The 25,621-nt window shown below is 31.6% G+C and overlaps 1 protein-coding gene and 1 long non-coding RNA gene across 2 annotated transcripts; one reads left to right on the plus strand and one right to left on the minus strand.

Annotated features, from left to right (window-relative positions):
• The first annotated feature begins 3,709 nt into the window (after positions 1-3,709).
• On the plus strand, positions 3,710-24,995 carry LOC110808224 (squamosa promoter-binding-like protein 7). The gene is made up of 3 exons (XM_022033637.2): positions 3,710-4,449; positions 4,712-4,830; positions 24,366-24,995. Exons 1-3 carry the CDS (start codon positions 3,965-3,967, stop codon positions 24,827-24,829), a joined length of 1,068 nt encoding a protein of 355 aa, XP_021889329.2. The 5' UTR covers positions 3,710-3,964; the 3' UTR covers positions 24,830-24,995.
• LOC148265782 (uncharacterized) lies at positions 10,589-24,534 on the minus strand. Its single transcript, XR_015819158.1, has 2 exons — positions 24,398-24,534; positions 10,589-22,880 (listed from the first exon to the last, which is right to left on the minus strand). It is a non-coding gene; the product is annotated as an uncharacterized LOC148265782 (long non-coding RNA).
• Positions 24,996-25,621: the final 626 nt, after the last annotated feature.

Genomic DNA, 25,621 nt, shown 5'->3' on the forward strand with positions numbered 1-25,621 from the left:
CCACAATAGAATGGTATAGTGGAGAGAAAACGTCAATAAATACTCAACACTGCAAGAGCGTTAAAATTCCAAAGTGGAATGGACACCAAATATTGGAGCAATTTTGTTCTTACTGCTGCATATTTAATTAACAGAGCACCCTCCTCCATATTAAGTGGGAAGACCCCTTTTGAGATTTTACATGGAAAGAAACCAAATTATAGTCACCTGAAAGTATTTGGATGCTTAGCCTTCGTCTACTTTATTGAGTGGAAGACGAAAATTCGATGCAAGAGCAAGAAGATGTGTGTTCATTAGATATCCTTTTAGTACAAAGGGATACAAATTACTAGATAAAGAAACTGGTGAGGTCATTATTTTTAGAAACGTAATATTTCATGAGAAAGTATTTCCTCACATGGAAAGGAAGTGTATAAAAGATATGCAAACTATACATGAGTTAGGAATATATTGATAGACGAACTAGAATCAAACATATTTGTGCAAGATAATATCAGGGACCAAGTGATGGGTCAAGATAGCCCAGATATAGAGGTTAGAGACCTCACACAGATAGAAGAGGTATCCAACAGTCATGATATGATTGATGAGGAAAGAGAAAGAAGAGAAGACCGTATGAATGACAATGAGATTCCAAGGAAAAAATCAACGAGGACAAAGAGGCCATCAGAGTACTTTAAGGACTATATATGTGATCGGATTCAAGGGAACATCGATTGCATAAAGCTGTCTGAACCACAAGTCTACAATGGTGATGTTGTTCCCCTATCAAGCACAGTTGCATATAATAAATTTATGGGGGAAGATAAGAAGTACATACTTGCTGTAGCATCCCATAATAAACCAAGTTCATATGAGGAGGATAACAAGGACCCAAACTGGAGAAATACTATGGAAAACAAACTCCAAGCTCTTGAAGAAAACAAGACTTAGAAAGTAGTTGATTTACCAGCAGAGAAGAGAGCCATAGGGTGTAAGTGGGTTTACAAAGTAAGATTCAAAGTAGATGGAACCATTAAAAGACACAAAGCTAGACTTGTTGCTAAGGGCTTCACTAAAAAAAAAGGTCTAGACTATCACGAGACATTCTCACTTGTGGCCAAAATCATCTTTATAAGAGTATTATGGCTCTAGCTGCAATCAAAGGATGACACCTTCAATAGTTAGATGTTAACAACGCTTTTTTACATGGAGAATTAAATGAGGAAGTGTACATGGAACTTCCTCCTAAACATCCTAAAAAGAAAAAAAAGGAAAAGTATGTAGACTTCAAAAGAGCTTGTATGGACTTAAGCAAGCATCTTAACAGTGGTATGCCAAATATTTTGAGTTTATTACTCAACAAGGATTCAAGCAATCCAAGGCCGACTACAGTTTGTTTATAAGGACCAATGGCGAAAGCTTTACCGTACTACTTGTATATGTTGATGACATTATTATGACAAGTATTGATGAATCTGTTATTAAAGAACTAAAGATAACATTGGATAATAAATTTAAAATTAAAGATTTAGGAAACTTAAAATATTTACTTGGTATTAAAGTTGCTAGGTCAAATGAGATGGGTTTATATATGCCAAAAGAAATATGTCCTAGACCTTTTGAAAGATGCAGAGGTTTTAGGAAGCAAGACCTCATCGCTCCCCTTGGACCAGAATATTAAACTTTCGAAGGATGAAGGAGAGCCAATACAAGATCCAACAATGTACAGGAGGTTGATTAGAAGTTTGATGTACCTCACATTGATAAGACCTGATCAGGTTTACTCTGTTCAAGTTCTAAGCCAGTTCATGGAGAGTCCTAGAGATTATCACTTAAGGGCTACATATAAAGTTCTAAGGTATGTTAAGGGTACACTAGACCAAGGTTTATTTTACTCAAATACATATGATAAAACTAAATGCTTATACTAACAGTGACTGGATGGGATGCCCAGACATGAGAAAGTTTGTTACAGGATATTGTATTCTTCTAGACAATTCATTGATATCTTGAAATTCTAATAAACAACAAACAGTTTTTAGATCTTCAACAAAGTCAGAATATAGAGCCATGGCCAGTGTGTGTTGTGAGTTAACTTGGATAAGATACTTACTTGATGACCTTAAGGTATGTAATTTAAGGGCAACAGACTTATACTGTGATAACAGGGCAGCCATACACATAGCTACTAATCTTGTGTTCCATGAAAGAACTAAGTACATTGAGATAGATTACCATTTAGTTAAGGATAAAGTACAAGACGGGAGTATAGTTACGAGACATGTGAATAACAAACAATAACTAGCAGATATTTTAACTAAAACTCTATCTAGTTGGCTTTTCAAGGAGCATATGATCAAGATGGGAGTAGAAAACATCTACTCACTATCTTGAGGGGAGATGTTATCGGGCTTGTATAAAACATGTTGATCCGGCCTAGTGACAAAAGACCAAAACGCACCGGTTCACTAAAGAGTGATCCAGTGCATTCGAGCTCATGTAAGCTTCGAGATAAAACATGTATTTAAACCCGTATTCTTACCCAAGAAACTCTAATTTTTTCTCCTCTCTAGTACCGCTGGCGGACATTGAAAGCTTTTAATTTGCTTTTTTTTTCTTGCATTTTGTTTCTGGTTGTTTTGCAAGTGAATACATACACACATCTCACACCCATTCCCACGAAAAACTTCTCTCTCCATTCACTCGACTCAGCGCCTTCTGCCTTCATTGAGCTTCTCTCTTCGTTCGCTCGCCTTCGTGCCTTTCGCCTTCGTCGAGTTTCTCTCTCCATTCACTCACTTCTGCGACTTTCACCCTCACTGAGGATCATCTGCGCAATCTGGTATTTTTCTTCAACTTTATTTGTTGTTTTTTTTATACAAAACGTTGATTTCTGGGTAGCTAGAATGGTTAACTTCATTTTCTTTCATCATTGTATGGAGTAACTCAAAAAAATAACAATAGAGCCTTTAGAATGTAGGAGAGTTAGCAAATTGGTGTTTTGAACCCATCACATATGAAATGAAGTGTTGCCCTAAAAAAACGTGTAAGTAATGGAGCTGAATCCCTATAAAATAAATGTGTTAGTCCATAATGTATCAAAAATAGGCTGCAACATAGAATTTCACATGGGTGTTAGACTTAGATCTCTTAACTAAGAATATAATTAGTTGTATATACTGTATTTCTTTTTTATTTCAATATATATTACGCATTTATCATAAATAATAATAATAATAAGAATATATATGTTGTCTGAAATGGAGCAAAGATTTTAGTGATATAAAGTCGATTATAGCGATGAGCTGACTACCGGCCAAACGAATCTACAAAGATCTTCCACGAGTATCACAGTCGTCGACCGATTCCAGCGCGTCTCCGTCACGGCCATTTCATGCAGGATAAGTAAGATAAGAGTAAAAAACACTTGGGGTTTTACGAGCGCTTTACGTGGCGACTGCATGAAAATTTTGTTTTTAAGTCGACGTGTCGTGCACGCGCTCGTAATGCGCTTGAGAAAAATATACAAGTCATGTTTTAAACAGAAAATCTGAATCATCGAATCATATCGGGTCATATCAGATCTCTGCTTCTCTCTCTCAGTTACTTGTTGCGGTGTAATCAACCCACTTGGGCCCCACTCTCCTCCTCTTTTCTTCGCACGTGCGGCCATTCCCTCCCACGTGCCAATCCAACTGTAATAAAAACATATTGCAGCTTTGAGAGGGGAAAAAAAAAAAAAACAAAGGAAAAAGTGAAGAAAGAAATCTCAAACTCTCATTTCGTTTTTAATCTTCCCGTTTGGAATAGTACAACGAGAAAACATCCTGACTACTTAAGAGTACCTTTTTCTTCTTTTGCAATTGTCACAGGGTCTTTCTGTATGGACAAAACCAGGAAAAAAACTACGGGACTGCCATTAACCTATCAAAGTTCATGATCAGTATCCATTTCAGGACCTAGAAGCCGTAGATTTAGAGAGATGGAAGTTGGTGGAAACATTTTCAGTAACAGTATTGGTAATAATTGGGACATATGGGAGCTCAACGTCAACGCCTCTGCATCCGGCAACCTCTACACCCCACAGCCGCAGACGGCAGGCAGCACGAATCCGCAGGTATATCAGCACTCGCTGTATTGTGGAGATGGATCTCGGTTGCACCCGGACCCGCACCTGATGTGCTTGAAACTTGGCAAGAGGCAGTATTTTGAAGACGCTAATACTCCCGTCGTTGAGCGACTCAAGAGAGGTAAATCGTATTACGGCCTTAGTGCCGGCGGGAGTGGAGGAGTCGTGTGTTCGGCGACGGCGGTGCCGGTGCCTAGGTGTCAGGTAGAGGGTTGTGACGTGGCGCTGGTCAACGCCAAGGACTATCATCGGAGACATAAAGTTTGTGAGATGCACTCCAAGGAGGCCAAAGTGGTGGTACTAGGGATAGAGCAGAGGTTCTGTCAACAATGTAGCAGGTAACGTTATCATTGCCTTTATTCATAAAGTAATTATGTCATAATATTGGCCAGCTTTTTTCACTTTTTTTTTTTTTTTTTTTCCATAAAAATTATTATGTATTACTTTAATATTAATATGAATTTTTTTCGTGGTCAATTTTCTAATTAGTTAGCAGTATTTATAATTAATACTTAATATATCTTTGTGGGAATGTATAGTGTTTGTTGTGCATATAAGTGGCTGACGTGTACACTGTGTATATATATATATATTATATAGGTTTCATGTAGTGTCAGAGTTTGATGACTCGAAGAGGAGTTGCAGGAGGAGATTAGCCGGGCACAATGAGCGAAGGAGAAAGAGCTCCCACGATTCTGTTGCTAAGAACTCTTCTCAAGGTTAGTGGGGAATGGTTTAAATATTTTCTTTAACACTCTTTCCCACCATAATTTGCATGCCGCATACCCTTTTATTTTTGTTTCCCAGTTTGATTTTTATATATTTTTTTATTAACAATTAATTGCTTTTTAGATAATTGAATTTAGAAAAGAATCATCTCTTTCATTTGTATTATATATGAATATTTAACAGTCAAAATTAAAAATAAATCTTAATTGTAAGTAAGATCACTAAGAAACACTCCTCTATTTTTTAACTACTTAAGGTCTTTTTTTTTTTTTCCAGTTTTTAAAATAGTTTGAAAATAACTTTCAAGAAAAATATTTTAAGATGAAAAGTAATATTTAGTAAAATTTGATTAAAAAGTAATTTTAGTGTGTGCTATTATTTTTAGCTGATTATCTTATAAAATTAGTAATAAATGTTGAAATGATAAAACTTGCATAGTCCTTAAAAAAATTAATTGTTATAATTATTTAAACAAAGTTAAATTTAAAAAAAAAATAATAATAATTTATATTATTGTAAAATATCTATTTTATTTTAATTATTTTCTTTATTTGTTTCACATAAAAATTGATTTTAAATTATTATTATTTAATTTAAACAATGTATGATAAACATAAATTATTGATAATAAATTATTATTATTATTATATTTTAAAAACATTAGATTAATAAATTAATAAAATATAAAGCTAATGAACGTAAGCATCAAAAAAATATTTTTTATTTTCTATTATAAATATTATTTCTTAAAAATATTTATTTATGAAAACTGAAAAATATAGATATTTTAGCCAAAAACACTCTTGATTTTGAGTGTTTGGTGGTTAGGTCTTTTCTTTTTGATAGAGACAAAAAAAAAAAAAAAAAGGAAAAAGAAATCAGGTTAAACATGTATTTAAACATGCTTTGTGGTAAAGTATAAAATAATTAGTTGAGCCATATTTAAATCAACTTGAAGTTCTTAGGGTGATCAATTTAGTCAATCATTTAAGATGGTATCAGAGACAAATGCCTAAGTATCTGAATGCAAGTTGTCCTAATTCGTAAAAAGTTAATTTTCCACAAGGTTGAACGCGTATCCAAACTTCTATGTAACTCCTATGCACAAATTTTCCAAATTATCAACTTTCCAAAAGTGAATGTAGAAAGAAATTCAATCAAACTAATCTTGTAGAGTGAAAAAAGGATGCTCAAAAGCCTATGAAAACCGATTTAGAACTAACACAAATTGATATTGAGAGTGGATGAACCAGTAAGTCGAACAAGATGAAAGTATAGAATAATTAATTGATTCATTTCCTATTAGGTTAAGCTTTTGTGATAATCTAATCAATTTTCATTTTCATACATTTGAAGAGATTTGATTAGGACAGCCTTACTAATTTTTTTGTAATCTAATATTTTGATAGTGGATATTATTTTTAATTTTAGATATTTTCATGTCACTTAAAAATATTTAGTAAAAGTAAATATAATTATTCGTCAGCCCATTTAAAAAAAAAAAAAACTTCACTTTTTTAATGGTTGGAATTGATTGTATTTGATGATACACTATTTGGGCTTGCAATATCTTTCAACGTTAAAAGCTCAAACCCTTTTCGCCATAGTTCCTCTTTTCATTCTTGTTAGTGTTCACCATGTATAAGACATGTAATATTGGGGTTTATTGTCTCTAAAATTTTCTAGGTTAAGGAGTTTGAACTTTTCTGTGTCAAAAAAATTACTGTCATTTTCATAAGAATGAAAACAAGTTTATAAAGTTTATTGTTGATGTCAATATATATATATATATATATGCATAAAAGGCACCCTTTCAAGAATATAACAGTCGGTTCTTTTTTTGAGTGGAATAGAAAATGAACCATTAATAAAATAATAGGATGAACGTCATCCGGTTCAAGCGAAGGAACCAAAAAATTAGATGGTTCTTGACTAAGAAAACTCCCATCCGGAGTATAATGTGCCTTATTTTCCAGTACATAGCAACCGAATTCAAGAAATCCTTGTAAAAGAAACATATAAAAATAAACATGAAAAAGAGAAAACATCTTCTGTTAACAACACTTTCAAGTTAGATGTATCACTCAGAATTAAGCATAGAATAGATTCTCTGTGCATCTCCTTCAACTTGAATGGCTTACATGTAAGAAATTTGATACAAAAGTTAATTTGTGTAATTTTAATACATCTTAAGAAAATTAAAAAATTAAAATTACGTACCATTCGAAAAATAATGCGACTATAGTATGATTGAAAGATCAAAATTTTAAAAAACCTTCAATTCTCTTATTCACTTCTTTTCTCTATCTAAATAATATACATAGATATTCATCAAGATACATTTTTCTTTATAACGATTATCTATTATTTAGTCGTACTTTTAGTTGCCTCTAACCGTTATAAATGAATGTGTAAAAATAAAAATTATATTAATGAGTCGTTTCACTTCATTACTAGAATTAACATTCTCTTACTTGACCAATTAACCCGATTATTAAAACTATAATGATATATATACATTTTATACTAAAATATATTTGTTGATATATGAATTTAATACGTGATCATATAAAATTAGCCAACAAACTCAGCATTACTATATCATAATACTCAAATAATCTTAGATTATAAATGCGAACAATAATATGACTTTAATGTCATATTTTTTTTTTATATACCATATATCAATAATCCTTACTAATTCAGTCCATAATACCAAAATTTTGCACTTATAATTGAAAAAGGAAAGAATAGATATAAACTTTATGCAAAATATCAATTACACCACCACTCAAATATCCATCATCATATATATTATAAATTACTCAAAAAACTCATTCTTATAACATGTTCTACATATATTTTTGGAGACTATTTTAATCAATGAATCAACAATCATAAGTATAGTTTTAATATTTTTAATTGACACTTGTTATTTTTGGACTCTTTCTTTAACAAATAAGTACTTTAAGTTTATGTGTTTAGATCCACTGGAATATTTGTCATTCTTAAAGAAGAAAATAGTTGCAGAGTTATCACAAAATATTCTCAGTGGCTTGGTAATAGAATCGACAACTCCAAACCCTGAGATGAAATTTTATAACCACAAAGCATGACTTGAGACCTCAAAACGTGTTATAAACTCGACCTCCATTATGGATGAGGCAGTAATTGATTGCTTTACACTCTTCTACGAGATTGCCCCATTTGTTAACATAAAGATAAAATCAGAAGTTTACGTTAACCTATCAAAGCAACCACCATAATCTTAGTCTGAGTATCTAATTACCTCTAATTGTTATGATATTTTATATATGAACATATAATCCTTTGTCCCTTAGAAGTATCTCATAACCTTCTTTACAACTTTTCAGTATTCATTTCTGGATCATTTTGGTACCTTCCCAATATACTAACAACATAACTGATATCTAATCTAGTACAGGTTTGAGTATATATCAAACTTCTTATATCAGATGCATAAAGAATTTTCTTCATCTATTCTCTTTCTAAGTCATTCATTGGGCACTGACTTTAATTTGTCACCTCTCAGAATAAGTACAACATTGGTTAAATATAACTGCATATTTAATCTCTCTAAAACTCAGTTAATATATCTTTTATGAGACAAATCCAATAATCATCAAGATCGATCTCTGAAGATTTTTATTTCAATAACATAGGTTCCTTCACACATATCAACCATCTAAAAATTTTTAGAAAGATACTTCTTGATTTCGTATAACAAATCAAGATCACTATTATATAATAAAATATCATCAACAAATAGTATCAGAACTATAAATTTACTCGAACTGATTTTTAAATATATGCACTACTAATATTGTTTTTTTAAAATTTAAAAGATGTAATGCTATCATTAAACTTTATATACTATTGTCTGAAAACTTGTTTAAGGCCATATATAGATTTCTTTAATTTGCAAACTAGATGTTCTTTTTCTTTCTTTGCGAGTTCTTCAGTTTGTTCCATATAAATATCTTCATTCAAATTCCTATTCAAGAAGACAGTTTTCACATCCATTTGACATAATTCTAAATAAAAATGTACTACAAGTGACATAATAATTCTAAGAAAGTCATTTTTAGAAATTGGAGAAAAGATATCTCTATAATTTATACCTTCATTTTAAGTGAAACTTTTGGCTACTATCTGGTTTTAAATCGTTCGAAATTGCCTTTAGTATCGCGTTTCCTCTTGAAGACCCCACCCATTTACAACTGACACTTTTATAATTATTGGACAATTTAATAAGATCAAGATACCGTTATGGTCCATAAATTTAAACTCTTCTTTCATAACTTTTATTTATTTATTAGAATCATCACTTTTCATGACCTGTGAAAACGAAACTGAATCTTTTCGTATCCTAATATCAAAATCAGATTCTTATAGATATACCATTTAATCATCTAATATGACATATTTTTTTTCTCTTTGAGATCTTCTCAAAGGCTTTAATTGAGGTTATTTCACAACATTTTCAATGACGACATCTTCTTGTGGTAATGGACTATTTCCATTATGTAACTCATTTCCTGTAACTTGTTGAAAAAGTTGAGAAAAAATTGTTTATTGAGGCAAAAAAAAAAAAAAAAAAGTGGGATATCCATTTTTATTTCCTTAAGGTATAGTTTTCTTGGTTCATCATTCCTACTAATTTCGTTATTATTTAAGAATCTGACATTATCGGTCTCAACTATTCTCGTACAATGGTTACAACAGTAAAATATATTTCTTTTAGACATATTTGGATAGCTAATGAGATATCTAGATACTGTTCTTGAATTTAGATTTTGTTGTGAGGATTTAAGATTCTTGCCTTCGCTGAATAACCCCATATATGTAAATATATCAAATTAGGTTTCCTACCGATTCACAACTCAAAAGGAGTTGCAAGAATTACCTTACTAGAAACTTTGTTCAAGATATACATTGCAGTTTTTAAGGATTCATCCCATAGAGAAATAGGTACAGAAGAGTAACTCATCATATTTTTAACTATTTTTATTAAAGTACGATTACACCTCTCAACAACACCATTTTGTTATAGTGTAGCTGGCATTATGTATTGAGCAAGAATGCTATGCTTTTCTAGTAATTTGGCAAAGAGTTTAGCATTTTGTCTTGACCATCATATCTACCATAATATTTACCATAATGATTTGATATGATAATCTTAATAATTCTATCTAATTTTCTCTCAAACTTTATAATGTACACCTTAAATATATCAATGGCTAGAGACTATCATGCATTGAATATATACAACCATATCGATATAGATTATCTATAAATGTGATAAAATATCTCTTTAATAAAATAAGAAATGGAGAGTGGTTCACAAATATCTGTATGAATTATCTCAAGAAGCTCATTGCTTTTTGTGACATATTTCTTTATACGCTTAGTTTGCTTTTATTTTATGCAATTTACATATATTTGGAAATCAGTGAAGTCAATATCTTGTAAAATTTTATCATTCATTAATCTCTCAATTCTTCCCTTAGAGAAATGTCCTAGCCTTTTATGCTATAAGAATGAAAATTTTTTATTCATTAAGCCACATTTTGAACAAATTGAATAAAGATAACTAAAATTTGTACAAATTCATGATTCAAACAAATTTTATATAAACCATTATATAAAATAACAAAAATAACTATCATTGAATTAAATACCAAACTTAGTTTTTCACAACTAAAATAAATTAAATATCCAATAACATTTAATTTGGATAGAGAAATTAATTTCTTAAAAATCAAAAGTACATAAAAAATGTTCAAAAGATCTATATGATGACCAATCTCTAATAGCAAACGATACGTATCCACAGTTATCACATCTCCAGAATTAATTCATCAAGTATTAAAAAGAACCTCAGCAAGAGTTAATTTATAACATACGAAAAAAATATATACATCTCTTTTTGAACTGAGCCTTACAGTCATTACATTCATTCTTTACATAACATTTCTTATAAAAAAGTAGCAATTCAAAGTAAATTTTCCATCATGACTTTAACTAGTCTCCTAAAGTCTCATCTGTTCTTTGGTGGAATGTTCTTTACTTTTTAGGAGTTGCTTTTATTCTTTATAGCTCCGTGGATTACGATAAGCGTAAAATTATGCTTATCTTGCTTTAATCTCATTTCCTCCTTAATACACTTACTAGTAAGCTCATTCATATTCATCTGCACATTATTACTATTATAGTAGATCTTGAATGGAGGAAACTGCGAAAGAAGTTAAGGACAAACTGTACTAAGGACTCATCAATGCTCATGCCAAATGCCTTAAGTTTTGCAGTATTTTCAGCCGTGTTCAGAATGTGTTGTTGAATTCCTTTATGACCATCATATTTTATGGTAGTCAATTAACACATTAATATATCTGTAAGAGACTCATCAGTACATTTGAAAGGTTCCTCCGTAGATTTTAGAAATTCTGAGGCTATCTTACTTTGAGAGAGGGAGGTCTTGATGTTTGTGGTAATGATCATTCGACCTGGTCCAAGCTTTCAATTGTTTCATCTGCTCTAGAGTACTAGCATTCGTAGCTTTAGGAGGTTTTTCAATTATTAAAGCCAAGTTAAGATGTAATACACCCAGTGAGAATTTTACATTTTCATACTACTATGAAAAATTCAACTAATCGAAAATTATCATTCCAGATATAAGAGAATACATGGAAGTGAAAACTATACATATAGGATAATACTCATGGTAAGACCTCAACTATATCCATAATGTAGAATTGAAATTTATAAATAATGAATTATTGATATCACTGTAGTTTTTCCTTTGGATAAAACTTTAGCATATATAATGTTCGAACACTTGAAAGGAGCTTAAAATATTTACTATTTTGTGTCATTTACATGTTACATTTGGGTATTCATCTAAATAATTAAAATAAATCATCAATTCATAATTAATAAAAAATGACTCTCATTTGGGTTAGTGTCAATCTCCTAATTATGAATATTTTAAAAAATATATTATTCTTTTATAAGTCTCCCTTAATTTTTTAATGTAGTTTAATTAACTTAAGACTTAGTAACTAAGTAAATAAATTTTAAGTTATAAAACTAGTCAACCATCATTTGTATAAAAATATATACATATATATTTACATTCTGAAATGATACTGTTAATGTAAATCACAATATTGGTTAGGTCCAACTCTATATTTAATAGTTAGCAGAATCAAAAATTCATTATGCTTTATAATTTATACATGTTATCATGACATGCAATCATCATATATACAACCATGATATATAAACATATAAGCCAAACGTCATAAAATGTTGTCACAACATATGAACGTGTCTTGCTTTTCAGAAATGAACATGTGAATTGTCAACAATAAAATATTCCAATGAACTAGAATAAAAAACATTAAAACATCATGAAGGAATCATCGCATCATTAATGGCATGTAAGGATAACATGGGTACTTATGCAACATATTGGTAAGGATGCAGAATCAACAAACATGTATTGGTAATAATTGATCAATGGAACAGACGTAAATTGAAGTTACCAAAAACATGTCTAATGAATTCAAAAATTTTCAATCAAGGGTTATGCGTAAACTTTAATAATCGCATATCAAAAAATCGATTGCCATGATAAAGATCAAAATAAAAATTCGAGATAAAACAGAATTATAATAAAGTCATATTTCTAAGATGTATGAATTCTACCAATCTCTAATACCAAATGTAAGAAATTTGATATGAAAGTTAATTTGTTTAATTTTATTGAATTCAATACATTTTTAAAAAATTAGAAAATTAGAGTTAAATATTATTCGAAAATGATGCAGTCATTATGTGATTGAAAGACCCATTTGATAAAACTTTTAATTCTCTGATTAACTTTTTTTATCTATTTAACTATTATGCACAGATATTTGGACTATAATTGATGGAAGTGTACTATGAAAAGGAATATATGCTTCTTTTATAGATAAAAGAAGAGGGTTAAAACATGTTCATGATAACTGAATATATTGATAACCGTTTTTCTATAATTATCTATAATTATTTATTTTATTTTAATGTTATCCATTCCATCAAGACATTTTTTCTTTTATAATGATTATTTATTTTTTAGGCATGCTTTTAGTTAACTATAATCACTATAAGTGAATGAATAAAAATAAAATAATAAGTTAGTAGACCATCTACTTAATTACTGAAATTAACATACAATTCCAATTATTGTCATTTGCAAAGCAAATCATATCACTTGAATCTCAGCCACATCTATTGGCAAGGGTGTTCTCATACTTCTCATAGCCACTAAAGCCACTATCTCATCATATCCCATATACATAAAACCAAGTTCTAACTAGCCATGATCCCCAATAGATGTTTTACAATTAACTTATACATGTCATAAGTAGGAGGTAACCATGATGTAGGAGCCAATCATCATCTATCGCCTAGATTACCATCATTATAATAGCAATCTTTAGTTATTTCTAATTCTTCAATATTGTTTAATATTCTTTGATGTAGATCAAAAGGCCTCATCAATTTTCGTTGTTGAACCTACTGGTTCTTACTCCATCATACCTGTACTGAGCCAATTATTTTGGCTAGAGCACTAAATAGGAAAACCTTTAAAGGAACTCAATTTCCAAAACTCTGTAGCGTAAGAGCATAGATGCAATACACTTTTTCTAGGTTAATTGTAAGTGTTATTATTTTATTATTTTTAGTTTTTTCTAGTTTAATTATGATATTTATTGTACTTTTTTAGTTTTTTTTAGTATATTATGTTTTTAGTTTGATTCTTAATTTCTTAGGATTTTCTACTCCTTGTTGGATTCTTGTTACAAATTTTATAAAAGAACTTATTTATAATAGTTTTATATATAACTTAATATAATTCAATATTGTTCTTTAAGGTTTTAACATTTATTGTGAGTAATCTAAATATTCTATGTTTGATCTTTTTAAACAAAACTTCTGCTAAACAAAAATTGGTTTCAAAACAAGGATTTTCACCTCGAGCTGACGACTGGGGACGGTTCTAGTGGACAACGAGCCATCAATGATGAATGGAGGTCCGAAAATATTGAATAAAGACTCAGTGGAATCAATGGAACTCTTTGATAGATAACCTAGATGTTATCTGTGTTATCTTACTAAAGAAGATATGAACATGAACAATGACAAATAGATTTGTGCAATGAATGACATGACTCTGGCAACTCTAAAATTGGAAATAGCGAAACAAAAAATGGTTAGGGATTCTTGTGTGGTGTAGACAAGTTCACATGAAACCTTAGGGAAATGGATCATGCGAAGCTAGCTCCTAGGGCACTACAGTTTGTTGATCCAATTAGGGGTAATTAAAGGATGTCATCGCCTTCGTCAACAACATCAATTGTTGCTAGTCACAAATCTATTCAGAAATCGATGTGGATGAACATCATTTCAAATATTGTGAACCAAATATTGTCTTTCGTGATTGGTGAGGTTTGTCCCCTTTGTAGGCGTACGAGCAATAACAATTGGGCAAACAACAGTAGTGTTAAGGTGGATGGATACAAGCAATCCCTTTGACAGCCTGTATTAAACCTAGATAAGGTTTTCTAGGAGTAGGTTTTTGAAATTTCGTCAAAATTTTGAAAATCCATATGGACATTTCCACCTTTAAGTGAGAAAGGCAATCTAGTACACCAATAACGTTGAAACCTCTATTAAAGACAACCATTTAAATACTGACTAATGAACGACATCATAATAATCAAGAACTGAAGATGAAAATGAATTTTTCCAACTTCAACAGAAGCTTAAATATTAAAAGATTTTCTCGATTAGATCCATGCTGTTGAAAACTTTTTTGTATTTGAATATTTTAGAGAAAAGTTAAGTGAAGCTTGTGGCATATAAATTTAAAGGTGGCGCCTCTATGTGATGGGAACAACTTCAATATAATTGCTAATGCCAAGGGAAATGTGTCTATTCCTAGCCCAAGATGAAACGGTTATTCCTAAGATAGTTTTTACCTCCAAATTATGAGTAATTTTTATACAAACAATATCAAAGTTGTTGGCAAGTCACTTTTACTATGAATAAATGCACGAAGGAATTGTATCATTTAAATGCATATGTTAATTGATTAGAGACATAAGATCAATTAATTGCTTGTTAGATTTCAAGCTTAAAACTAGCTATTTAAGATTGTTTGACTCTTTGAAGTATTTGGACCTTGTCATCTGCAGTTAAATTTGGCAATAAAGGTGGAAGATTAGATTAATGGATTTTAGGTACCCCATCAAAACATTTTTAGATGACCAAGTGCAGAAGGATCATCTGGTCCAAGGGGTTTAGTGGCTTCTAGCAATAGTGGTTACATTACAAAGATACTTGATTTTTACAGGACCTGATATTCTTTGTGGTTAGACTAATAAGTTGTTTTGTAGAAATTCCTATCACCTCCTGCATGAATATTGGTAAAAAAATTCTATTTTAAAGATACAATTAATTTTTAGTTATTTTATTCATCATTTAATTATTTTAACCTTGTGAGATTTGGTGAGTGATTTTGATAGAGATGTTAATGAGAGAAAGTACAATTGATTTTGTCTTTTTTATAGATGATTGTGTAATTACATAGAGTTGTAAGAAGCAAGTTATTGTTAAGTCAACTTATGAATCTAAATATGTGGTGGTAGATTTTTGTTCTTGTCATTCCGTATGGCTTAGAAGATTTTTGGAGGAACTTTATTTAACACAAGATGGAACTACTGAAATTTTTATTGATAATAAGTTTGTATAAATATTAGTTAAGAATCTAGTGTCTCATGAATGAAGCAAGCACATAAATACAACGTAACATTTTATTAGGGGAGTACGTTGCTAAAAAAGAAGTTGAGCTCAAGTACGTAAAGACTCAAGACTCAAGATCAAGTTGCATACATTATTTTCCAATAGGTTCTTACAAGTTAAAGGACAAAAAAATTGGTCCATTTCCAATCTTTAGAAGATTGATGATAATGTTTATAAGATTGTGTTGACCAGAATATTATGTTACTCCATTAGTAGATATATTTTTCATTATAATTCTTTCTATAATCTTTTCCATAATAATGTAATTAATTATAATCAAATAAAATTCTTGCTATAATGTTAATTTCTTTATCTGTAGATAAAAATTCTGTATATATACATCAGTTGTAACTACACAAGTGGTATGAGAAAATAAAATTAATATTTTTTCTCTAAAAACTTTATAGTAAGAGTCAAATAATGTTGTTTTTGAATTCTAATTTCAGGGTTTCTTTTAAACCCTACAATAACACAATAGCCTTAATTGATACTCACCTATCAAACCCTATTCTCACTACCACCCCAAATCGGATTGTAGCCTTATTACCAGCCTGCTGCCCTACTCTGGTGACTATTTTTTCGAGAGTGTGAGCAACACACGCTACCAGAAAATTTGCAACCTAGCCCGAATCGTGTCACTTCTTCCTTTATTGGCTTTAACTTCTTTTTTGGCCTTTTGGTTTTACGCACAGGGTCTAGCTTCATAGATCTAGTGTTCCTTCCTCTTTTTCGTGCAAATCCGATCACACTGGGGATATATCACTATGTAACTTTGTTCGGATTCCTTAGGCGACTGCCAAACACGCAAATCTTTTTCTCCTGTGGGGTTTGGTCTCAAATTATGCTGCATACCAACAAATCTTCTACTGCATGATCTTATCGCGTCAGACTTCTATTCTCTCGGCGCCATGCATCCGCAGATCTGACTCTCTTAGATTCGGCTTTGGTCCTTATGCATCGCCAGATAGATCTGACTCCAATGATTGTCTTCAGGCTCACAATGTTTTTCGGCCTCTGTTAGTGTTGGTTAGAAGGTCTATTCTATTCATGTGAGATTAGTTACTGATGAGATACATTTCTTTCAGTTGCTCATCTTATCAACAGGATGCTTTTACGAATTCTAAATTTTAGAAGTCTTTTAGAGGTTTTATAAGGAAAAAAATTCATATACTGTTTCCTCAAAAGTGTTTGCATGTATTTATTTTGTGTATACTAGAAATGTTGATAAGTTGTAACCTAGAGCTTTCAAGTGTGTATTTTTTAGATGTTTCTATACTTAAAAGGGTTACAAGTGTTATTATTTATTATTTAAAAAATATTTTATGGCTATTGATGTTACTTTTAGAGAATCTGAGACTTACTTTATTTCAAACCTAATCTCTTTAGGGGGAGAGTAAGAAAGAAGAGGTTATGGCCAGATTGCTAACTCTCGATAGTTATGTTCAGAGGGAGAGTTTTATTTGGGAAGGTCTTATTCAAAGAGAAAACATCGGATATCTGGATAAATTTTTGACTTGAAAAGATATTCAAGGAGAGATAAGACAAAAAACCCTAATGTAGTTTGTTTTAGGTTAATAATCTTATTCAGCTTTTGAAGACGCTGGTGAATTATCTTTACTTTGTGATTTATCTGATAAATTCATTGTTCTTAAAAAATGAATCAAGACTTGCACTAAGCATCTTATGTCCAACTTTGTTTCTTATGACTCTCTATCTCTAATTTATAGAGTTTTTATCTTGTTTGTTTTCTCTGTATGTATTTCATAGCTTTAAAATAAAGTCAAGGAGATTCTAAATGGCAGGAAGTCATGATTGAAGAAATGAAAATTTTGGCAAAAAATGAAACTTAGAAACTTATTTCACCTCCATAGAGAAAGAAGATGGTTGCAAATGGGTGTTTCCTGTGAAATACAAAGTGAAAGGTCAATTGAAAGGTACAAAACTAGGTTGGTTAGAGGGTTTGCTCAAGCCTGTGGTGTTAACTATCTGAAGACATTTGCATCGATCACGAAGATGAATACAATTAGAATATTGTTATCTTGTGCAACTAATCTTGATTGAGACTTACAACAATTTGCTGTCAAAAATACCTTCATCCATAAATAGTAGAGGAAAAGATATACATGAAAATTCCTCATGAATTTGAAAATGAAAGAACACAAGGGAAAGTTTGCAAATTAAAGAAGGCTTTACACGGTTTGAATTGTATCCAAGAACATGGTTTGAAAAGTTTAAAAGGGTTATGGTCTCTTTTAAATATCAATAAAGTAATGCTGATTATATCTATTTATCAAACATTACGAGGGTAGAGTCATTCTTCTCATTATTTAGATGAATAATACTATAATGATTGGAGATGATACAAGGGAGATGACTCGATTGAAAGAGCTTCTTACTCAACAATTTAAAATAAAGAATTTAAGAAAATTGTAATATTTTTTAAGAATTGAAGTTGACAGAAATAATAAAATGATCTTTATTTCTCACAAAAAGAATACATATGCTAAACTTATTAGAAGAAACTAATATGATGGATTGCAAGCTGATAGAATTTTTTAATAAAAATAATCACAAACTACAAGTAAGAAATGTTATATTAGTTGACTTAGAGAGATATTAGAGATTAGTTGGAAGACTCATTTCTGTCTCACTTACCAGACCTGATAGAGCATATATAGTTAGATTGGTGAATCGGTACATGCATGATTCTCGCGAGCTTCATTTACATACTGTTTTTTTGTATAATGTAATACCTAAAATTTGCACTAGAAAAATGTATACTTTTCTCCAAAAATGATCATCTTAATATAGAAATATTTATAAATGCTGATTGAGTTAGATTTTTAGATGATAGAAGGTCATTTACTTGTTACCGCACACTCGTAAGAGGCAACTTAGTTACATAGAAAATTTAGAAATAGAGTGTAGTTGCGTGCTTCAATGCTGGAGCAGAATATAGAACAATGATTCAAGAAGTATATGAATTATTATAGTTGTAAAAGTTAATGAAAAATTAAAACTATTCAAAAAGAGAACATATCTTTATTTTATGACAATAAAGCAGCTATTAGTACAACTCATAATCTAGTTCAATATGAGCGGACAAATCACATTGAGATTGATCGACATTCATTAAAAAAAAAGTGGTTGATGGCTCCTTAGTCCTATATCATGTACTTTCTAGTGAGCATGTGACATATATCTTCATTAAAGTACTTTGCAACAGATCTTTTCATAACTTGGTCTGCAAGTTAGACCTGTATGATATATTTTTGCATCAATTTGAGGGGGAGTGTTGACCAAAATATTATGTTACTCCATTGGAAAGATATTTTCTCTTATAATTATTTCCGTTATCTTTATCATAATGATGTAATTAATTAAAATAAAATATAATCCCTACTGTAATGTTAACTTCCTTATCTGTAGATCAGAATTCTGTATATATACTTTAGTTGTAACTACACAAGTAGTATAAGAAAATAAAAATAACATTTTTTATCCAAAATCTTCAGATTGATCTTCCTGCCAATATAAATCTCTAATACTTTCAACGTCTATATTTTCAAGTAGTATCATCTTGATGAGCTTTTTTTGCTAACCATATAACTCGTGGATAAGTTTTCTTCAAGAGGAGAGGATTGATACAATACACTTTTTCTGGTTCAATTCTTGGTGTTGTTATTTTATCATTTTTAGTTCAAATCTAAGATTTATTTTAGTTTTTCAATTTTCTCAGTATTTTCAATTTTTATTTAGATTATTATTTTCTTATGATTTCCTATTCGTAATCGTGTTCTTGTTATAAATATTATATAAGGACTCATTTCTAACAGTCTTAGATATAACTTAATACAATGCAACATTATTTCTTAAAGTTTCTGCCTTTATTGTGAGAACCCTACATTTGATCTTTTCAAACAAAATTTCTGTTGCACCATGTACATTCTAAAAAAATGGTCAACATTTTATTCATCCTCCATTCCTAGGACATTTTGTCAAAAAGTACCTTCTTGTTCACAAACAACATTCCATAGACACTATATCTCGAAATAGTTGCCAACCATAATGCTTTATCCTAGGCAAAGTGGACATATTCCAGAGCCTCTTCCATAGTGGATCATTCCCTTATGTAGAAGTTTTTAGCTCAGTTACTGTTCTCTCTTTCCAAGCTACCCTATACTCGGACTTAATTGTATTAATACCTGATTGTTTAATTTCCTACCTCAACTTGTCAGAAGACCTTCTAAAAATCAAAGGAACAGAGATTATCTTTCTTGCTTCCTGACTATTGAATGGACATTTAATAAGTTGTATTTTCCATTGGGTTGTTGTGAAAATATCGGAATCCTTCCCCTAGGTTGAGAGTGAAACCATTTATCTCCCAAAATCCAAATACTTTGGCCATCCCCTACTCTTCATGAAAGACCTTGCGTCAACAATATCCTCCCATACAAGATACTCCTCCAAGTATAGCTAGGTCGATGTCCTAGGGTCACATCCATAAAATCCCCTTTGCGGTAATATTTAGCCTGTAACAGCAGAGAAAAAATAGGGTTAATGTTACACAATAACTGCCACACTTGTTTGGCACAACATCGTTTTGTTGAAACAGTGGAAGTCTCGGAATTCCAAGGTGCCTACTGTTTTTGAGGAGCCTAGATATGTCCATTGGAGCCAATAGATATTTGGTTTACCCCTTCTGCTTTTTCCACCAGAAATGTAATCTGTCTCTCTACGCTAGCATTGGATTTTTGAAGTACAAATATTCTCACAGCATATGTGGGAATTGAGTGAGCCACTACTTAATAAGAGTTTCCCGACCTGATTTAAAAGAGTCAATGGATTCAATTTCTTCGGTCTCTTTGTCATCCTGTCAACTTAGCACCCAAATGTCTCATTCAGTTATCTACCTAGCATAGCAGACAGTTCTCAAGTATTTACTATGTGCATCAATACCACGAACACCTAACAAATTACAGAGCTGCTTCTTTCTTTCCTTGGTAAACACTTTCAAGAAAAATACAGAAGACTTCTGAAGATTTATAACTTGACCCCATAACTCCCCGTGATCTTTTAAAATAGGTTGTATTACAACTAGTTCCTCCATCTTCTCACTCAAAGATTATACTATGTTAAAATCCTAGAAAATCATGAATAGTTGGAATGGGTGATGGGAATTCTCATGCATCTGAATAGTTACAATGGTTGATAAGAATTCTCATATAATTGAATATTTGCAATGGTTGATAAGTATTTTTATGTATCATTTCATGTTTATAAATGAGAGTTGGAAATTAAACACAGAATGTATAATTTTATTGAATAAAATCTCAGTTAAATTTTTTTATCTTTCTCTTCTCTCTCCTCTCTGCTCTCTTCTTTATTTATAATTTTCTCTTTCTCTCTCTAACAGCCTCTCTCTCTATATATTTCTCTCTTTTTCTCTGTCTAGATATTTCTCTCTCCTTCTCTATCCAACAGTCTTTCTCTCTTTCTAAAACATTCTTTCTTTCTCCCTATTTCTTTCTCCCTCTAAAATCTCCACCTTCTCTCTTACAAACTCTCTTCTCTCTCCCTGACTTCCTTTCTTCTCTCTTTCCAGAACCTTCTCTTTTCTTTTAAATTCATTTTTTGCTCCGCCCCAATCTTTTAAATTCCTCAATTAAGGTTCTGAAGAATTACACGTCAAAGTCGGGTCCTAAAATACTATCTTTGCCAAGCATAAGATGATAAATAGGAGAGGCAGATTGTGATATCTTTACACCGTGAATCCTGCCATCACACTCTGCCCCTGTGTAAAAGAGATGAAAAAGCCTTTGGACAGAGTTAGCAGGTAAGGCGACGAAGGTTCTCCCATCGGAGTCCCTTTTTACAATAGATGACCAGCAACAGTTCCCCATTGACTAATATGGAAATATAAGACCAAAGACAGCATGCCATTGTAAGAAAGACAAGAGCATCATGAAAGCCCAATTTGCTCAACATTTTCTCTGAGACCAAGCTAGTCAATCATAAGTCTTACTAACATCCAGTTTCAAAGTAAAGGTTCCATGCATTATTCTACACTTCTTAAGAAAATGAGAAATTTCAAAAGTAATGAAAGCATCATTAGTTATTAGTCTGCCAGGAATAAAAGCTGATTGAGAGGGTGTACAACTTTGTTCAGGAAAGTCTTTAAACGATTTGCAATACATTTAATAACATTTTTCATGATGACATTGCATAGACTAATGGGTCAACAATCCGACGGGACATTTTGGAGAAGGCACTTCAAGAACCAATGGAATAAAAGTATGATTTATCGATTAAAAGATGCAAGATTTTTAAGAGGATTTAACACAAAGTGAACGAAATCAAACCTGGGAATAGGCCAAAATTTTTGAAAGAAAATAGATGACATACCATCAAGTTCTGGAGTCTTTGTAGGGTGCATTTGTTTTAATATAACAATAACTTCTATATACGGTACAATAAGATGTGCATTCATTTTCTCTGTAACCTTACAGTCCACACAACTCAATATAGTGTCAACATTGCTCGCAGCACTCTCCCCAAATACCCTTCTGTAATGATTTACAAAAACTTCCGTGATATGTTGTTGATTAATCATCCAAGCTCCTCTATCATTCTTCACCTTCCTAATTGTATTCCTTTTTTGTCTATGAGAGGCCCTCACGGGAAAAAACTTAGTATTACAATCACCCCATTCAAACCCAATCAGCTCTGGTTCTCTGCACTCATAAAACTTCTTTTTTATAGATTTCCATCTCACTCTAACAGTTTTAATGTAGTCATATTCTCGTCTCTCCCACTCTCAGCTTGTAGTATGAGAATCTCCTGTTTGCTCCTTCCAATTCTTCTCTTCGCATTACCTACCACATTCCTCTCATTGTTTTAGTGAGCAAGCTACTCTATTCACTTCATTAACAACACTCCCCCTTCACTATCCAATACATCGGATATCAATTTATGACATGCAGGTTCCTTTAGTCTCATAGAAAAAGCTTATTTTTTTCTTAACTAAGGTTTATGGGTCTAACAGTATTTAAAACAATTGCAGCATGATCAGAGGCATACCTCAATAATTGTTTCACCTGATAATCTGAGAACAAATGCTTCCAAGCCTCTGTAGCGAGGAACCGGTCAATTCGCTCTCGAAAATTACCTGTCCATTTCCTTCCATTATAAAAGGTGTAATAACCAGAATATTGCAAATCTGTTAAATTGCATTCAACTAAGGCCTCCCAAAACAGATCCAACTTTTGCCAAAGAATATTTCATCCCCTTTTTTCTCATGTCTTTAGAGAATTTTGTTGAAGTCACGTCCACTATCCAAGGACCAAAAAAAATTCCCAATAAAGTTTTTGAATAAAGTTCATGTTTTATATTTTTGATCATTAGCAAACCACTTCTATCACCGGTAAATCAATATTGTGTTTCAGCAGAAGATAACAAAATATCAATATGATGATCAGAGGAGGACAAAACTTTAGCAGTACAATCATCCGGCCAAAGAGCACAAAGACCTCCTGATCTATTTGTTTAAAAGTTGGGACTCCCTGCTGGAGGTTATAGTCCCCTTAATCACTTCAATACTTACTGTAACAAGTGGAGCATAGTATGACTCGAGTTAAGGAACTCCTACTACTGAGGGATCAGTTCTTAGATCGTAGACAATAACTATTAATTACATATATAAATTTAATGATTGAACATATACAAGGTCCGTAGTCCAATGACTTCCTATCACTGGAGTGATCATCTCTTAGGTGGCAGATTAGTTATATATTTATACAATTTAACGAGTGAATACATATCATATCCTGCCAAGCTGAGTGCGGGAGCATGCACAAGTTGACACCCATTGCAATAAAAAATGTTTTGAAGTAAATCTCTTTGCAAATATATCTGCCAAATGGTCTTGACTTGGGAATCTATTTCAACTTCTAATTGTCCCAAGTATTTCCAGTCTCACATGTTTAAAATGAGCAAGTTGAACTAAATTTGCTTACATTTAATCATATATATGTATATATTCTTTATTACACAACATGTGTGTTTTTTGTTGAAAAGAACTGTGTAATTATGTTATTAGCTTACCAAATTAGCAGATGTCTGATAACTAACTTGAGCAACAAAATGATATTTGTCCTCTGTGGGTAATCATAATATTCTTAGGTTTTTTTTTGGCGGTCGAGGAAATAAGATTAGATATAAGGGAAACGTAGTAGTTTATGATTGAATCGTATCTTTAATTTATTTGGATAATCGCCCCAGTTAACATCCAAAAAACCTTTGATATTGAGGTAAATAACAAAGGCATCTCCATATAGTCATTGATTTAAGAAAGAACTTTGTTATGACTGAATTCTTTAACTAATAAATAATGAAGACTAGCAAAATCATTCATCACAAATTTTTGATCTCAGTCGCTGTGAAACCAGTCTTATCAATTTTGCATGTAGCAGGACTAATATGCCAATACTGCATTACTTAATAGAACTTTTTGCCTTCATAATCCATGCCTAGATAAATTAACACATGGAGGATCAAGGATTGTTAATGATCTAAAAATTTTTCTTTTCTCTGTCAAAGTTGAAGAAAAGAGGTGAAGTAATCTAAATCTGAAGATCTGATAATTTCTTTGCAGGTAACAAATTGATGACAGGAAGATTATCGTACTTATCATCTCCGACAGGACGTGCTCTCTCTCTTCTGTCATCCAAGTCTGAATCCTGGGTTTCTCCATCTGATCTCTCCTTTAGATCTAGTGAAGCGCTACGTGAGCTCATTGCAGAAAACCGTGCTGCTACCTTGGCTCATCAGCTCATACAAAACCGGGAATGGCACTTGCACCATCAGGGAGTCCTAGATGTTAGAGAATCTGACGCCGGCCCCAAGTATTTAACAATCCAACAGCGCCAGTTGTTACTTGAGTCATCACAAAGTTGGAGCAAACTTCATGAGTCAAGTGCTCATGTAACATTGAACCTCATGCATGGTACGAGCTCGGCATTCGGTTTATTGTCTGTGAGAGGAAAGACTAAGGAAGAGGAAGAAGATTCTGAACTATGGAATTATGGAACTAGTTTGGAGGGAGCCAGTGTTGGCTAAAGTACTAGACAAGCAATTAACCTTTTTCCTTTTCCATCTCTTCTGTGCGTTTTTCCTTTTTTTTTTTTTTTAAAATTCATTTTTCTATTTCCTGTAACTTAAGTTCCATTCAATCTTCTTGAAAATATTAAGTTTCGATTTATGAAAACCTGTGAAAATTTCACTATTCGGATTTCTTCTTGAAAATATCTCAATATATACGACATGACAATGTTGTATCAGTTTAAATATCTCAATAACGTGTATTTTCTTTCTTGAAAATATCTCAATATATACAACGTGACTATGTTTACAAGAGAATGAAATGAAGTGTGTTAGAGGATCGCTAAAAATCTGTTGTATATTTAATAAACAATAAAAGGTTATCTAGATTAATTGGGTTGGAACTCCATTCAATTTAAATAATACGAGAGTAAATTCATTAAGTTTTGTATAAAAAAAATTTAATAGTCTATATATGTTTCTCATGTCATTTATATAAATAAAATATCATATAGGTTATTGTTTCATTAGAAAAAAGTTCTCACATATATGAATAGAGTAATATATGAATTTTTCCATTGAGAAAAAATCATAATATTGAAAGGCAGGAAAATTTCCTAGTGCACAATAACTATTTGATTCCATATACTCTTACATGCAAGAACCCAATATGTTTTTCCAACTAAGGAACCGAGGTCGAAAAGATAGAGAAACAAAACCCTTTCCCTTATTGTGTCTTTATATTAATCTAGTGTTATTCCAACACTTTATCATCTATGTAAATTGAAGCTATCTTCGCCTTCCACTTAG

The sequence above is a fragment of the Carica papaya genome, chromosome 5, assembly GCF_054855325.1.
Source record: "Carica papaya isolate Zhongbai chromosome 5, ASM5485532v1, whole genome shotgun sequence".
In the NCBI taxonomy this organism is placed as follows: domain Eukaryota; kingdom Viridiplantae; phylum Streptophyta; class Magnoliopsida; order Brassicales; family Caricaceae; genus Carica; species Carica papaya.

Coding starts and splice junctions, on each gene's coding strand:
- LOC110808224 (XM_022033637.2), top strand. CDS start 3,965: ATGGAAGTTGGTGGAAACATTTTCAGTAACAGTATTGGTAATAATTGG. Junction 4,450..4,711: donor TTCTGTCAACAATGTAGCAG/GTAACGTTATCA, acceptor TATATTATATAG/GTTTCATGTAGTGTCAGAGT. Junction 4,831..24,365: donor TGCTAAGAACTCTTCTCAAG/GTTAGTGGGGAA, acceptor ATTTCTTTGCAG/GTAACAAATTGATGACAGGA.